Source organism: Panthera pardus, unplaced genomic scaffold (genome assembly GCF_024362965.1).
Source record: "Panthera pardus isolate Hobbes unplaced genomic scaffold, ASM2436296v1 HiC_scaffold_2, whole genome shotgun sequence".
Taxonomy (NCBI): Eukaryota; Metazoa; Chordata; class Mammalia; order Carnivora; family Felidae; genus Panthera; species Panthera pardus.
Window position 1 is genome coordinate 129837295 of NW_026526765.1, and position 17994 is coordinate 129855288.

General features: G+C 49.6%; 1 protein-coding gene across 1 annotated transcript; it reads right to left on the reverse strand.

The window, feature by feature from the left end:
- Positions 1-14235: 14235 nt before the first annotated feature.
- Positions 14236-16487, reverse strand: CSF2 (colony stimulating factor 2). Its single transcript, XM_019421928.2, has 4 exons — positions 16194-16487; positions 16056-16097; positions 15272-15397; positions 14236-14553 (listed from the first exon to the last, which is right to left on the reverse strand). Exons 1-4 carry the CDS (start codon positions 16350-16352, stop codon positions 14452-14454), a joined length of 429 nt encoding a protein of 142 aa, XP_019277473.1. The 5' UTR covers positions 16353-16487; the 3' UTR covers positions 14236-14451.
- Positions 16488-17994: the final 1507 nt, after the last annotated feature.

Here is a 17994-nt window from a genome sequence, read left to right on the forward strand (position 1 = left end):
TCTCTCCTCTGGGACCAATTCTTACAGACTTCTACTGTAGCTCTCTCTTCCTTTGCCCATTTGCTAGGTTTGCAGGTAGGTACCTTGGTGCTTGGTTCTTTCTCTCCCTAGCTATACTAGATATCTCAAATTTGTGAGGTATCTATGGGCCAAATCAGGGCCTGCACCCTCCAAGCAGGGTCCCTGCTTTTTCTTCCAAAGGTGATGGCACAAATTAGTGCCACCATTAAAGACCTAAAGGGAGTCCACCAAATCTTCATTTAATTCACTCGTAAAACTCAGCACCTAGAAGATGGTAGTGGGCTACTACCAATTCAAGAAGTCGTAGCCACATTTACAGCCCCTGTGCCTGCCAGATGTGGTATCTTTGATTCAGCAGATTAACATGGCCTCAGGCACTGAATGAGTGGCCACTGATCTGATTACTCCATTCTTTTTCCATCCTCATCAAATAGTTTGCATTCACTTGGAGAAAACAGTATAAATTTACAGAGCTAGGTTATCTCTCCTTCCCTCTACATAACATAGTCCCAAGAGATCTGGACCATTTGGATATCCCACAGAATATCACACTGATCTACTCTACCAGTAATTTTATGCCAATCAGACAAGGTGATCAAGAAGTGGCTAACACTTTGGTGGCCATGACAAGACACATGCACTCCAGAAGATAAGCCCTGTGAAGTTTCAGAGCCTGCCACATCAGCAAAATTTTTAGAGACCCATTGGTCTATAGCATGTCAGGAAATTTCCTTCTATGTATAAGAAAAATTGCTACATCTTGTTCCTTTCATTATGAAGAAGGAAGCATGTTTGGTAGGCCCCTTGGTGTTATGGATGCAACCTGTTGCACATTTGGGAATATTATTCTGACCCATATTCTTGGCAATAACACAAAAGCTTGCCATCTGTGAGTGGGTCCCCAAGCAGGAAAGGGCTCTGCAGTAGTTTCAGGCTGTAGTACAAGTAGCCCTGCCATTTGGGCCATATAAATGATCAGAACCTATTGTTTTTAAAGGTATGAGTAGTGGGGAAATATGTTGTTTCCCTGGGACTCTAGAGCAAAGCCATAGCATCTACATTGGGGAATTATATACATTTTGAAAACCAACTCCTGTTGTACTCCTGAGCCCTGGTGGAGCTGGGACAATCATGCAGCTGGAACTACCTGTGGCAAGTTGGTTTCTTCCGGACTTACTAAGCCATAAGGTCAGGTTGGCCTAGCAACAACGCATTATAAAATGGAAGTCATACTTCTGGAATCAAATATGAATAGGATTGGAGGGCACAAATAAGCTGTACAAACAGGTAACCCAGAACTCTGTGTCATCCACCTCTGGCACAAGAGCCTATCACACTTGTGGCTACATGAGTGATCCCCTAGGACCAGCTAATGGAGGATGTGAAAACCCAAACCTGGTTCACAAATAGGTCAGATCAGTATATGGGTGAAGCCAAAAATGGTTAGTGACTATACTACAGCCCCACTCAAGGATGACCTTGAAAGGCAATAGTAAGGAAAAATCCAATGGGCTAGAGCTTCAGGTGGTATATCTGGCCACTGACTTTGTGTAGAGAGATAGTCTGAAATTAAAATATATATGTACCCATGGGCAGTGGCAAGTGGAAAGACCAGTTGGGGATAGTGGCAGTGACAGATTGACAGAGTCACAGGCAGTGACAGACAAAGACAGAGCTGTTGCAGTGGTGGTAGTTCTGTCCTGAGCTTGGCCCTGGAGGCTCTTGGAGTTTCCTTTTGTCACTGTGATCAAAAACTTCCAGAAATTCTTTCCAGGGCCATACTTCCCCCTACCCCCATGGACCCCAAGAAGGGAGCAGGCTGTGACCCTTGCTGTCCCTGGAGCTAGACTCAAGAATCCATCCACTCTCTTGTCCCCACCTCCCCTTCCCAGCCTTGTAGGTCAAAGAAAGCCTCCCCCATATTCCTCCTAGGGCCACCTACTCATAGCATGGTGGACCTGCTTGTCCTGGAAAAGGTCTTCTTAGGAACTACTGTGAGTCCAGCCTCTGTGGGCACATTGGACAGTGTCAGGTAAAGGCTGCAGTCCCATTTATCAGAAAATGTTTAGCTCTAATTGACCAGCTTCTGTTGTCATCCTTATGACCTCCAGGGCCCAGAGACCTAACAGCCTAAAAGGTTCTAGCTAAGAGGAGACACTCCAGGCCAGATGAGGATGAGGTGATTAACCCTTTCATAGATAGGGAGACTGAGGCTGACTTGGAACATATTCAGCTCTATAGAGTCCAAGAACCCCCTAGGAAGGGGCGAGATGTTTCTCCCTTGAAGGGATCTTTTTGCTGAAACCATGACCAGGCTCCTGCCTCAGGTTGGGCCCATGAGATAGAGACTCTGAGACAGAGATTAGCCTGCAGAATTGCTCGTGGAAGGGAAGGGAAACAGGAATAAGCACAGGGAGAAGCTGGATTCAATGCAGTCATAACAAAAGTCTCAGCTAACCCAAAGGAGGGTTCTAGAGCTGGGATGGTCCTTCAAAGTTTTCCTAAGTTGGGACAAAGAGGAAATCAAGACTTTATTTATTCATACTCATGAGTAGTTGGATATAGGTTTTTGGTTATTGACTTTAGGCATGGCAACTTTGTTCAGCAAAGGAAATCCCCAAAGAGACACACAGTATTCTATCTGAAGCTCAGGGCTGGTGTCTGCTGGTAGGCTAGACATAGGACAGTGGCAGTAACTAGATCACATGTGGCAAGAACTCCTGGTATTGGGTTCATGCAGAGTCTGCCCCTATGGCTATTCCATTCATGTACCCACTGGGCCAGCACTAGGGTAGAATGACAGAAACTGGACAGTATCAACTGGATGAGTCAGTACGTCTACCAGATTACTGTACCTCTTTCACTGTGGTATGATTTCTGGTGACCATTACCATGCAATATGAAACTTCTCATACTTTGTACCACAAACATTTGTCCATCACATTCCTTTATCCTCAACTTCCTTGTCTCAGGTCTTCTGGTCTTCCTCCTTCCAGGTCCCTGTCCAATCAGCAAAGCCAAAAGGAAACTCCAAGAGCCTCTAGGGCCAAGCTCAGGACAGAACTACCACCACTGTAACAGCTGTGTCTTTGTCACTGCCTGGGACTCTGTCAATCTGTCACTGCCACTATCCCCAACCGGTCTTTCCATCTTTCCCATCCAAGCTCTGGCATAATCTGTCAGTGCCAGGGACTCTCAGTATCTGTCTATCTGTTACTTTCAGGAGCCCTGAGCTATGTCTGTCAGTTTGTCTGTCACTGTTATGGACCTGTTCTGTCTTTATGTGACTCCTGGGCCATTGGATTGCCTGACTCTAAGGAAAGATGCTCCTTCTTACCATGGGGGCTTACAGTAACTAGGGGACATAGGGCTGCAGTCATACCTGGTGTTTTTATTTGGTCATAGAGCCCAAGTCTCCGTCTCTGTTCCTGAGTTTCATAGGCAGGGGAGTCTTTGGTATGACAATGGCCTGAGACATTGCCTGCAGCTCTTGCAGCTTTCGCTGGTTTCTACCTGGGTTCCAACACTGGATGGTGTGCATTTCCAGGGGATTAACTGGTGAGAGATGGGGTATTAGGGTCTAACTGAGTCATAGTCCTTCTCTGAATCTGGGCTGGGTACAGCCTTGTTACCAGCCCTGGGGAGGGCTGGAGCTTCTGTTTCAGTTAAGGACCTGGGAGGGGCCCACAACAGCTGGCCCAGAGAGATCCCAGTGGGATAAGAGGCCTGAGGACTGTGGGGGTCAGTCAAGGAGAGCTTCCTGGGATATAGGAGGAGAGTGGAGACTATGAGTTACCATGTAGTTTCTGACTGGAAACTATGGCTCTAGCAGCAGCTGCTGATTCTTTGGGTTCCCCTCCCAGTACATGAAATGACCCCACCCTTATCCAGACCTGCTGGCAGAAGAAGCCTGGGTAGGAGCCAGGGCTTCCACCAGGAAAGCTTGGGGCTGCCCCAGGCTCTGGGCAGGAGGAAATGTGACACAATGCCAGAGAGCTGGGCTTCCCTCCCTTCTATTTCCTTTAAGATAGTACCCAAATCCGTTAAGTGGGAAAGGGAGCAGGCAGTTGTGCTGGTATTGGGTTCCCAGGTCCCCTGGCCCCTATCCTCTTGGCTCACCTCTCAGATGCTGTTGTTGATAAAGGTAATGATAACAGCATCCCTTGCTATACAAGAGTACCTTATAGCCTAGTGCTGATCTGCTCCCACAGAGCATTTCCTAAACTTTGAAAATTCATAATGCCTTTTCATCTTGATTTCCATAAAATCTATGTGCATTTCTTTTGCTTGCAGGTGAGAAAAGACTCATTTTCATCAGACCCTGAAATGTAGCCACTGCTGGCACCCATATAGTGAAGGGTCCTCCTCAGACCTGAGGGGTAGAGAAGTAGTTCAGAGAAGAGACCCCATATTCCCTGAGAAGCAGATGGTAGTGTCCCCTAAGACCCAGAAGGTGGGCAGGCAAGCCTCAGAGTGAGTATTGAGGAAGAGTATGCCCCAATAGAGGAAGTGTCCATTCCTACTGGACACTGGTTGAGTCTCCTGAGGGGATGGATGTCAGACACTTAACAGATGTCAGGCACTTGGCTGGGATACATTCCAGGCATAGAGGCGAGGGTATGGTAGGAGAACTGTGACTGGTTTCTGTTCCTGGGACCTAGGATTGCCATGAGGGGACAGGGCTATGAGCAGAAGCTGAAGGTATGTTTAAGGATCATGAGGGCCAGAGTGTCATGGCTAGGTCTTAGGCCAGATCATACAGCTTGATATTCACCCTGAGCCAACAGGCAGCCCATATGGGACACAGCCAGACTAATTCCCTAAAATGTAAACATCTCAAGGGTTGGGTTCCCTGCAGAGCCTGGCACAATTCCTGATACTTCATAGGCACTCAATAAATATTTGTTGAATAGATTCATGAGTATATAAATCCATCTAGCTTCCATGGAGAGAGAAGCAGGAGAGGTCTGTGTAGAGACTAATGTCTCTGGGCCATCTGAGGTGGCAGTCTGTGTGGGACAGGTGGGCTAGGCTGGGGCAGGGCTACAGGCTGGTGAAGTAGGTAGATTTCTTTAAGGGACCAGGAAAGTGAAAGTACCAGGATATGATGGGGGGTTGACTAGGGGATGGTGACCCTGAGAGGAGCCCGGGACACTACCTGGGGCTAAGCCCCTCAGCCTTGTCTCTCCCCTAGGATGATAGCACCTCATAGTTTCCTTGGGGCCTCCTAGAGCCTATGGGGCAAGAGACTTATGGACAAGGGCTGCACTGCAGAATGCACTGGCAAGACACCATCCACATGCATGTCAGACTGGGCCCTTTTTGAGCTAACTGCTCCCAAAATGAGATGCTAGAAGTTGACGGAGCCCCTACACAGCCGTAGTAGCATGGGGAAGTGGAAAGTGTAAACTTGCTAATTTCTGCTGTTATCAGTGTGCCTACTTCCCTGCAGTCTACCCAAGCCAAGCTCCCCAAGGGCAGGTCCAACGGCCCTGTGAGCACCATCTGAGGCTTAATCAGATTTGGTTTTGTTTCCCAACAATTGGCTTGTCAGAATGTTGACAACTGGGCAAGAATGAACAATGTAGAGAAGAATTTCCAGTAATGATGAGGACTTTGGGAAGCAGTTTCAGATTATGTGAAAGGAGAGGAAAGATCCAGAGTCTGATGGACACACAGTCTACAAGAGGTAGGAAAACCAACAATATTGCTTAAAAAAGACTTTTCCATGGAAAAATATTTGACAGTAACTACTAAAACTAAAATATGTATACCCGATGACCCAGTAATTCCACACCATTCCCAGCATTTCCAGCAGAAATGCATACAAAATACTCACCAAGAAAGGAATACAGGAATATTTGTAGCAACCTTATTAATGTTAGCCAAAAAACGGAAACAGCGAAAATATCCATCAGCAGTGAAATGGGGAAATACGTGGTGGGACATGATGGACTACCACACAGAAACAAAATAGACTACAGCTCCATCAAAAAACAGAAAGGATTGCACAGATATAATATTGGACAAGAAATGTCAAACATAAAAGAGAGCGCAGTCTGATTCCATTTAAATGAAGTTTAAGAAGGGAAAGATGAATTTATGGTGATAGAGTCTGGACACTTAGGACAGCAGATAGTAACTAAGAGGGAGAAAGCAGAGGCAGCCTTTAGGAGTGCTAGAAATGCTCTGAATCTTAGAGCTCTCGGGTGCTGGTTGTATTGGTAGAGACATACACAAAAAGTCACTGAAATGTACACTTAAGGATTCATGTGCTTAATGTACAACTCAATTAAAACTCAAAATAATTTTCTTTAAGAAGCTTTTATCTGCCTCCAGAAGAACTGCAGGATCTTGAAGAAATGCGGATCTTCCCCTTGGGTGAGGGCCAGGAAGTATGTTTGAGGGCAGAACCTGGGGAGTTTGTGCTGATCTTCCCTTGAAGTTGAGAAAAAGAAAAGGGAGAAAGGTTTTTAATTAATCATCTCTCAGGTTGAAAGAGCAGGTCTGGGCCAGAGATAACATCAGTGGCAGCAACATGAAACTATTTCACTGCTGTTATCTCAAACCACAGTGAAAAATAACTTGTGAAGCTGCATCTTTCCTGGCAGCCATAGCTCAGGGTCTCCTCACAGGAGGGAAATTGGTCAGCCATTTCTGAGGGCATCAGCCCTTCTGAGGGTCCAGAAAAGGGGCTTCTGCGAACCAGGCCTGAGGATTCAGTCCAGCTTACCTCCTGTGTGGTCCTGAAGAAGTCCCAGGCCTGTCTGGGCCTTGGGGGCAGGGTGCTTCTAGCACTAACAGAAGGTGAGATGGCTCCTCCCCATCCCCAGCTCCCTTCTTGGAGCTGGCCCTGCTCTGACCTGCCCTATAGACCTGGATGCCATGAGCATTCTGGCCTCCCCTGTCCTCAGAGAGTGCCCAGCATCAGGGCACTCTCAGCAGAAACAGGTTTTCCTGGCCTTGCCGTAAGCATCAGGGCAGTAGGCCTTCCTATGTCATAGCAGGTTGGTCTGGGGCTGGTGCCTCTCTGTCCCTGCCACAACCCTACTTTACAGTTTTAAGGAGATTGAGGCCTAGGAGAGACACAAATGCCAGATTTCTTTTTTGCGAAGCCCCTGTAATAGTGTGGGAGGGTCCATGACAGGAGCTGCTGGATTCAGCCATGTGCCTTCAACACAAATAGCAACTTACTCAGAAGGCCAGGTTGGCACAATATGTGCCTGGTGCATGTACCCCCTGCCCTCCACTCTCATTTATATAAACCCTGAATTCCTAAGCATGCATATGTGCAGGCAACCAAGATACAAGAGGGATAAGGGCTCAGGTCCCAGTTTCCAGGGCCAGTTCTGCCTACTTGGGTCTGTGTGATGCAGGCCAGATGTGTAGCCCCCACCCTTCACTCCATGCACGGGATAGTTGTGAGGTTAATTGAGGATGCCTGAGTAGTACCTTTCAACCTCCAGGCCTGTAGTGAGAGCTATCCTGCCTGCCAAGGAAGAGTAGCCAGGCCTCTTTTGCTGTCTATGCTATCTCAGAAAGAGCAGACAGCCCTCTGGACTTTGAGGGGAGAAGACCCCCCCTTTTTAAGCTAATCACCGGCGTCTTGGTTGAACCACCGACTTGGGGAATCATTTGATGCAAACTGCCACCAAGAACTCCATTTACCTGGAGACACTGAAGGTGCAAATTTTCTGTAAACAAGGGAACCACATGATGCCCACTGATCTTGGCATTCAGTGTCTCTCCTCAGATCCAGCCACAGCCACGTTTACAGTCATTACAGGGTAGAAAACCAAGGAGAAAATATACCTGCCATCCCACCACCCAGGTCATCATCCCAATTCCTTTCTAGCCCTTGGCCTACTTGGCATTATCCCAGCATCGATGCCATTCTGGACCTTTCACAGGTGCCTTGTCATGTTGCCATGTTAACTTCATGTCCCTTACTTTATTTCATGGACTGAACAATTGGCTTTTTCTGTGGATAAAGCTTCGCTCCTTCTGTGTGCTCTCCCAAAATGTGAATGCTGAGTCAAAGAATGTAGCCACGCTGTGGCCTGTGATAGAGACCACCATGTGGCTGCCAACAGGGCTGTTCCAGTTCTTGAGGCCTCGCATGTATGAGAAGGCTACACAGCCACATTAGCGCATGTCTTAGATTCCTGGTTCTAACCTCAGTACTACTGACTTCTGAGGGAGAAGGAGGGCTCTAAGAGGCAGAGGGTGATAAAGAGTTGAGGTGGTCCCTAGGGAGGCCCCTGTGAAATGAAGGGAAAGGGACTGTTCAATTGTCCTGGTAAGCCTTGATGTTTGGATGAGCCTGTGTTCTCAGGCTACCCAGCCCTGCCTTTCCTCCTGGTCTAGAGGTAGGCCTAGCAAAGCCAAGAGTGTTTCTTCAGGGTCAGAATAGGCCTGACCCATATCTTTCCATGGTTATCTTCTTTGGAGGGATATAATATGAACCTTTTGCCTGGTATCCTAGGGAAAGAGAGTGCATAGGGCCATCCCAGCCATTTGGGGGTCAGGCCAAACCTCTTGTGCCCAGGTGTCCAACCCAGAGCTCCGGCCTTCCAGTGTACCAGCCTCTCTATAGATTCTGAGGCAGTAGAGCCAGTAGGCTCCCAGAGAGCTGTGGGCTCAGGCCTGCCTGGGTCTCCAGAGCAGTACCCACATGGCCCTCCCACCTGGTTCCAACAGGAACCATTACCACTATCTAGATATGAGCCTAACTGGAGGGGAAACTAGGGCACATAGAAAACCCAAGTGGCTCGGAGCACCTGGATGGCTCAGTCGGTTAAGCGTTCTACTTTGACTCAGGTCACGATCTCATGGTTCATGGGTTCAGGCCCTGCATCAGGCTCTGTGCTGACAGCTAGGAGCCCAGAACCTGGAGCCTGCTTCAGATTCAGTGTCTCCCTGTCTCTTTGCCCCTCCTCTCCTTGTACTCTGTCTCTCTCTCTCAAAAATAAATAAACATTAAAAAGAAAAAAAAAGAAAACCCAAGTGGCCCTCACTGCAGGATCTCTTCATGGATGGCATTTGGTGATCAAGGTTTAAGGGTGGCAGGGGAATGGGGACAATTATTTCTTGTTGAATAGCTGCCCTCCTACCTGTGTCCTTACCAAATTTCCTGTTTCCCAGAGGAGGCACCAGAGCCTCTTGATCAACCTTAGTTTCCCTAGAGCTGAGCCACATGCTCTGAGGCCCCAAGCTTGACAAAGACCCTGAACTTTGGCTATGGTCTGGCCTTTGGGGCTAGAGCCCACCCTGCCTGTATGGACTGTGGCTGAGAAACTGAGGTGCCTGTTCAACGTCACACAGCGAGTTAGTGACAGGCCAGGCCTGTGTACACCCTAATGTCCTGAACACAGCAAGGGGATGACAAAGGTGTACACACTAACCCCCAGACCTCCACTATTAGATGCCTTAGACTAAGAGGAGGCTGAAGCAGTGAAGTGGTAGGTCTTGTCATCAGTGTGTCTTCACAACCCCGTCCTGCCATGCATCCTGCAGGCTCTGGTGCTCATTACAGAGGAGTAACCTTAGGAACCCTGAGCACCCATGTAATGTGGCAGGCAAGGAGAGATGATGAATTAGATGTAGAGCTCACAGTCTGTGGGGAGTGCACCATGGGCTTCCTCTGGGCTTTATCTTAATTATCTTTGGCCCCTGGGCCTATCAGCCTTGATACCCAGAACTGAGTCACAGGGCTATCCTCCATGTTCTGAGATAATTTGGCAACTTTGCTCAGTCACACTTGCTGATCTGGCCTGATGTGGCCTATCAAGGTAGAGATGAGCAGGGAGTGGTCTGTGAAGCCTGGAGCAAGGGATAGGGGTAGGCAGAGCTATGGAAGGTCTGTGCTCTGGCTGCAGGCACAATCCAAAGCTTCACAGTTAGGCAAGCCCTATCAGAAGGTAGATGTTGCACACTCCCTAAAGGTCTGGCTTGGGCCACATTGTGGTTGCAGCTTGATACCTAATGGTATTCCAGAGCACTACATCTTTATCTTTCCTGGTTTGGTGAAGGAGCTCATGGTCTGGAAGGTTTGGATTGTAGGAGGCTGTCACCTCCAGTAAACTCTTCAAATCAGGGTTAGGGTTAGAATTGAAGATAAGGGGATCAGAGCTCAGTACCTCAGTCTGGCATCACTTCAGGACCAGAGTAACTTGTGAATTCACTACAGGCATGACCCCATGTGCTGGGGGATTGGGGGTAACATCAGTTGGGGAGTGGGCTGTTATACCAAGGGGACACTGAAGGGTGTTGTGAGGGACTTTACTTTGAAGTCAGATAGCTATTTGATGGTCTCAAAGAAGCTAGGGGTTGGAGATATCCCTACTCCCTGTGGACCACCCACCTGGTCCAGGTTCCCTACTGTGCCCAGTCCTCTGTGAGTAGGCTCAAAGCCCCATGCCCCTGAGCCATTTACCAGGTCTGACCCTTCTCTGGTTATACCAGTCTCAGCAAGAAAGCAGGCAAGGGGAGATGATGAATTAGACTTAGACACCCCCCCCCCCCGCCCCTGCCCAGGAGTAGTAGTAGACACCACAGAGGGAAAGGCCTTGAGCCTTGAGTCTTGGCCCTCAGATCCAGGAGTGCTTGGGTGCTGAGTGAGGCTGGGGATGGAGGGATCTTTGAAAGGAACTGATTCGAGTTCTGAAGAGCACAGGGAGAAGAGGGCTAGTAATAAGATGCACAGACATTGATGTGCATCATTGTGTCCTACTCTGTGTCCACTGGCACAGGAGGGATAGCAGAAGAGCAGATGAGATGGGGCTCCCACTCACCCTCCTGGGCCCCCCTCCTGAGAGACTCCTGACTGTCCAGGTCAGGAGTCCTGGCTATGGAACCATCAACCCCAGCCCTCTGCTCCTTCCAGTTTACCAAGGGCCCAAGGAGACTAAACTCTATCACAACTCTCACTCACCAACATTTATATACCCCAACTTTATTGAAATAGCAGGTACTGTTGCATCATTTACAGAAATAATTTCCTCAGGCACACCCCCATCCTTATTACCCACCCACATTCTCATCATCCAGTCCAGGGCCAGCAAACTCCCACCCCACCCTGGCTATAAATTGTTCCTGAGGCTCCTCCAGTTCCATTTCTTGCATCTCTAACCGGGCTTCACTGAAAAGATGGATTCTCACAGGCTGCTCTTGACCCTTTTACAGGATTTCCATCCTTCTATGGATATGACAACACTCTGCAAGGCTTCCTTGAACTGTGAGAAATTACTTTTCTCAGTAGTACAGTTCTTGGGTGATTCTGTTGGCTAAATAAGAAATACATATTTAAGTCATCTTTTTAGCAGAAAAAAATAAAAACAAACTCTGTTCTACTAGCCACAAGGGTCCTGTAAACCCTCCATCCCTGGGAGATACTTTGGGCAGGCCCTTAAAGGGGGCACTCGAGGTTGTCTGGAGCACAGGGTCTGAGGACCATATAGCCTTGGGGAGAGAGCAGCAAAGTGTGGGCAGGTCCCATGGTTGCCCAGGACAAGTAGGGTTAGAGCACAAAGGGGATGTGTAAACAGGGGGCCGAACATAGAGGAATACCTTGGTCATTTCCCAAGAACATGCCCCTCCTAAACCACTGCACATCCCCACATAATAGGCTCCCAGTGGGACTCATCAGCCCTGAAGGAATCCCAGGAGCAGGGCAAACCAGAGCTCCCTGGGACTGGCCACTGAACCAAGGTTGGCTGAGCAGCCCTTCCTAACCAGCCCTGCTCTGACCTGTCTCAGACCTGCTCCACACTGACCCCTGAGCATAGGGACTTGGCAGAGGGCATAACAGAAACTTCTGAAACAACCCCTAAATCCCCACTCTCCTAAGCCCTAGCCCCTGTCAGTGAGTGCACTTCCTTTGGATCAGAAAATTGTACCTGAGGCCTCACATGTGACAAGTGGGGGCCATAAGAAGTCCTTTGTCCCATTGGGCCCCCTGACTGTGGTGGCATGAGGTTCCCCTAAGAGCAAATAGCAACTTACTTCCAGCTTTGGGCAGATTCTGGTGAGTTCTTTCATGTCCTTATAAACCTTTCTTATATGATGGTCATGCTCGTTGTATTTCGTAAGTTCCTTCAGGGTAGAGATGAAGACCTTTGTAAACTCCCCGTAGCAGGGCTCCTGAAACAGGGTTGGGGGCACTGGGATGATGGTGGTGAACATCAGACCACAAGTTGACCACCATTCTCATCCATCCCTGGTCACCCTGGCTAGGAGCCCTGAACTCAGAATCAGGCCCTACCCTGATTGTCCCACAGGACACTGGTGGGTGCTGTAAGTTGTGCAGTGAGTGTCTGGTCTGTCCCCAGGCCCAGGACTGATCTAGGGTGGTGATCAGGGAGCCTAGAAAAGCCTAAAAACTGGCCACTCGCTCATCTGTTGGCTGAGCTGTCAGCTCCAAACTCAAACTCCGCTTTCTCCCCAGATTTCTCACTCTGACATCTTTTGTTCTTATCTCTGCCCTGGGTGCTGACTGGGGTGATGATCCCTTTCAGATGTGGTCAGAAGGTCCATGGGGAGACTGCACCTTACCTCACTGGTGTTCTGGGGCCTTTTGAAGGAACCCTGGAAGCAGGAGAAGCTGGTCAGAAACACAAAGGGCCACTAAGAGCAAAGTAATGTTTGATGAAGACCCAGACTTACGTTGTAGACAATGTTGTCAGCCGAAAGTTCTTTCTGAATTTCAGCACAGACTGCTGTGTGATTGTCGTGAGCAGATGCGCTGGCTGTCTTCATCGAGGCAGAATGGTTTTCTGATCCCCAGAGTGCACAAGCCAGGAACACATACAGGTACATGGTATGACCTGAGGATAGCTCCAAGCCGATCTGAGCCCTGGGCTTGGCTCCACATTTATGTGGAGAGGGGTACCTATATATGTGAGTCTAAGGAAATGCTAAATCTCTTATCAGTCATCACTGGCTTACGTGGAAGACAGAGAGTACCTTATCAGTGGGCAAGATATGCTTTTCATGCATTTTCTATGACCACAGCACACTTCATGGATTCTTGTTATTGCTGAGAATCAGGCTTGGTCTAAGAATTTTTATTTGTAATCACATCTAGAGTCATGACCCTTCTCTGCCTGCCTGTTGGGACAGGTCTTTGGCCAGGACTGGTGCTGTCTGCAGGTGCAGGCTAGAGCAGAGAGAGTAGGTGGGGTGGAGAGAGAGAGCCACTCAGGGGGAACAGCTGCACCAAGCCAGCTTCCTCAGGCCCACCTGTCAAAGAGAAGGGTGGCCTTGCTGTTTACCTGACACTTGAAGACCCACCCACTTCCTCATTGTCCACAGGAGGGACACAAGGGAATGGGTTCAGGAACATGGCCTTCAACCGGGCTGGCAAAGGGAAGAGAAAAGCACTGCTCTTTCTTGGCCTGAAGGCCTTGGCTTTTAGGGAAGCGCACCTGATTAGATGCAAAACTTCATGTAAAAACAAAAGCCAGCTCAGAAAAATGCCACACCAGAACCATGTACTAAGAAATTCTGAATTTACATTCGGACTCTCAGAGATTAAGATCACCCATTTGGGGGAAAGTTTGGTAAATATGCTGAGCTCTGACCCCTGTGGTTATTTTTGTTTGTTTTTTGTCTTTTTTTTTTTTTTTTTTTTTTTTTCTTGAACAGCTAGTCTATCTCCTGGTTCAAATTAGGAGTGGTTGAAACCCTGAGTATGAGGATCAGGGTGTGGTCACAGGGTCCAGGCCTCTGAGGGGCATAGGTGTTTTGCCTCGCTCAAGGGCAGGCCTGTTCAACCAGTGGCCAGCCAAGCCCCAGGAACCCCCAAGCCTTCTCAGGAAGTATAAGGCCCTTTTTCTGGAGCACAGTGCCCACTGACTAGGTTCCTTGGACTTCCAAGTGAACCTGAAAACCTCTCTTTGCAGTGGGACCCTTGAGCATCCAGGGAAGCACGTCTAGGTGCGCAGAATGTAGCACCCAGGCCAAGTCTCACCTCCCCTCTGCTCCGACAGTTCCGCCCCTCAGGCACCACCCCCAACCTTGCAGCTCCTCCCATCCTCACTGTCAGCATTCACTCAAGCTTGAAAATAAACTGGAAACGGCACAAATAAGAAGAGACTTTTAATAATTTATTATTGTTGTAAAACATGTTGAATAAATATAGAGTATGATCTTAAATAAATAAATAAATAAATATTAAAATACGTAAATATATAAATAAATATTACTGATCCCTGCCAATGTAAAACATTGCCCGCTCCCCATACCAAACCCATATCAGGGGCAGCGTGTCCCAGCACAAGTCTGGCCCCACTCGCCCTCCATGGCCAGGCCCCACACTATGGTCCCTCCAAAGTGAAGATCCTGAGTTTCAGCAATCCGTAGGTTTGAGGGCAGTGATTCTCGAGGTGCACTCTCAGGGCTGGCTCCTGGCTGGACTGGCCTGCCTCACTTCTAGACTGGCTTCCAGCACTCAAAGGGGATGTTAGACAGAAACTCCTTCAGATTCTCTTTGAAATTTTTGAAGGTGATAGTCTGGGTTTCACAGGGCATTTCCTTAAAAAAAAGAAAAAGAATAAGAAAACTTTGGGTCCAGGTATGAATGGGTAATGTGAGGGAAGCACCAGTGTGTTTCTGCACAGCCTGTTAGAACCCATTCTGGGCCCACCTGCTGACCTGGGTCAGGTGACAGGTTGCCACCATATGTCACTCAAAGGGTGCACAACTCCTCCAGTCACAGCCCGGGACAGGCACCTGACAAATTGCCTCTTTCCTCAGAGGCCAGCTCCAGCGACCCAGAAGGAGCAGGAGTCAAGTCCACAGACCTCACTCCTCACAGGAAAGGACTGTTTGGGGCCTTTGTCCAATCCGGATATGACCCCCTCCTAACTCCCATGCAATTTAGGCACCTCACAAGGGGCCAGGGAAAAGTCCTGTTGGGAGGTAGCACTTGGGCCCAGGAATGTACCCTGGACCTTAGGCAGGCCCTGAGTTTCCTTGGGTTTGCCTCACCACTGAGCTCATTAATGATAATAAGAGCATAAGCCTACTACCACTAGGGAGTATGTAGGCTCCCAGCTCCATGGCTTTAACTCCAAGAGATAAAAATAGTCAGGGCTGCTGACCCTCTGAAGGGGCTAATCATTATAAATCTGTTGACACAAAAACCCTTTAGGGTCCTGAACAGCTACAGTGAAAGGCCTCTCCTTTTACCCAGTCCTCAGCCCTTCTAGGCCAAGACATTCCAGCTTGGGACCCTGACATGGGCACTCACCGGAGTAAGGGGGCAGTGCTGCTTGTAATGGTTGGCCATCATTCTCAGAGTCTGCTTGAGGCTGATGAGGCTGCCCCGTAGGCCCTGCTCGTACAGCTTTAGGTGAGTCTGCAGGCATTTCGGCTCCTGTGGGAAACGTCCATTCCTTGGTGAAAAGTGGCCAAGTGCCCTCTGGTGGGCACATGACAACCTCCCTGTCACTCTTTCCTGTTCTCAGCCCTGTCCCCCAAGAGTAGGGTGTGGGAGGGGAACAGGGTGATGCCGGGTCTAGTCATACATACTGCTCTGTTCATGTAAACATAAATCTGCACCATTCAGCTCAGGCCACCCTCAGCTAGCACAGCCACATTCCCTGGCATCTCAAGACGGTTCCAGTCCCCAGGGAAGGAGGTTGCTATCCCCCAACCATTCGGGCAGTAAGGAGCAGGATGGGACATCCCCCAGACCTGCTATGTGAACAGGGCTTGACCCTGAAATACCTCTGCACCTCTCTGTAGTCAGCACTCTTGTCTCCACAGGGCTTAGTCTCAAAGTAACTCCTGCTTACTTACCCGTCCCCTGGTGACTCCCACCCCCTGGAATGCTAGGTCTGTCCGTGGCTGCTCAGCTAACAAAAGAGTTTACATGTCTGCCACAGGGGCAAGGCCCGTGGCCACCTGAACACCCCTCCTTCTGGCAGCCAGGTGACTGGAGAGAAAGTGGACTCTGTGAGAGTCCATTTAAAATGGAGCCACCCCCCAAGGTAGAGGCCTCTGGGAAGGTGTGTCAGAGAGGAGTATCTTACCTCAGGGTCAAACATTTCAGAGACGACTTCTACTGCTTCATTCTGTAGAAAAGGAAAATACCGTGTTATCAAACTGACAGGGCCACTCCAGGCCAGTGAGATGGCTCAGGCACGGACCTCACTCCCTTCCTCACTCACCATCACAGCAGTTATTTCACTACTGTTGTTCAGAAGGCTCAGGGCCTCCTTGATGGCATCCACGTGTTGCCAGGGCCGAGTGACAGAGCTGGGTGAACTGGTGGGTGCAGAGATGCTGCAGACCACAGTGCCCAGGAAAAGCAGGTTCTGCAGCCACATCCTCCTGAGGACTTTAGCCTTTCTCTCTGAGCACTGGGCTCACTGGCAAAAGAGCTCTTATATACACAGTTAGAGGAAATGATTAATGGTGACCACAAAACGCCAGGGAGGCGGGGGAACTACCTGACCTGTGGAATCTCCTGGCCCTTATCACACATGGGAACGGTGAGCCTTTCCTCCAGGTGGTCAGGCTCAGCGGTTTTCGTTAATAAGTCCTTCCAAGAATTGGCAGCGCATCCGCCTGCCTCCTTGAGCACCCTCCAGCCTTCCCTGGCTAGTCTGCCCAATGAGGCTGCCCCCTTCCTCTGAGGAGCCTCTGGGCACAATTTCGACTTCCTGGCCTGGAGTGGCCAGGGCGGGGCCTGGGAGACACTGGATCGAGCTCCTACACCCAGGCTCCCCACCCTGCCTCTAATCCCAAGAAGGCTCTGGGCTGGCTGTGCCCACCCTGGGGCCCATTCCAACATCAGCCTTCCCTTCTCCTCCTAGATCCCTTTCCTCTGGCCACAGTGAAAGATCTGAGTGGGAGGAAGACCTTCACAGGCCTGCACCACAGTCCACCTAGGCAGATTCCAGCCAAATGGCACAGTCCTGCGATCCAGAGCAGGATCCAAAACAGTCGACAAGGTCTGCCCAGCCAGGGACCTCTGCCTCATAGCCCCCTGTGAGCAAAGAGAATGACACATGTGTGCGCATCATGTCCAGCCAACAAGATTGCAGAGCATTCCTTCGTGGTAAGATCCCATCTGACAGCAACAGTTCTGGTTTTCAAAGCTGTGTTTAACCCCCAGGCTGCAGAGATCAGCTGGGGTGGGTGAGGGCCCTGAGTTCAAATTCTGACTCCAGTACCACCTTGCTGAGTGACTCTTCCCTCTGAGCTACAGAGCCTCACCTCCCTCTGTGGACCAGACTACCCTTCTGAGATAGACATTGTGCTCCTTTGTAGAGCCCTTGCAGGTGCCAGGAGCTTCAGGGAACAATGGCTTCTCAAACAAGATCTTCCAGGCATAATTTTTTACATGGCCCCTGCCCTAGCTCACCTCCAGCTCCAGAGGCCTCTCTGAGGAACAGGAACTGTTTCTGAAAAAGCCAGTCTCTTGAGGGGCTGACAAGTGTTTGCTTTTCACAATGGAGTTTGGAGAGGACAGCACGAGTTTGTGTTTGCTGCCCCATGCTGTGAGTTTCTTAGCCACAGGGTGTGGCTGCACACATGTGCATTTCTGAGTGTCTGTGTGCCAGTGTGATTGGATGTGTCTGTACTTCCAAGTGTGTTGGGCAGGGGACTTTTACATGAGGTACATCCATGTGAGCCCCCATGCCTCTGCAGGTGCCCCTCTGATATGGGAAAAGCTCCCCACACTGACTGTGATGTTTTGGGGCCCCAGATTCAGTCTAGATTGATGCAGTCAGACACAGTAATGACATTCTGCTGGACTCAAGTAGACACCCCTCGAGAGCAGGTAGAACTTAGGGTCTAAGTACCGTGCCCTGAGCCTGCAGCCCTGGCAGGTTTCACCGTAGGGCAGGAGCGTTGCTGCACTGGCACAGGGAAGACATACCTTAGTCCTCCAGACCTAGCTGCGTCCCCTCCCAGGGTCTGGGACCCAACATGAGGCCAGCCCTGCCCTTCTGAGCCTGGTGG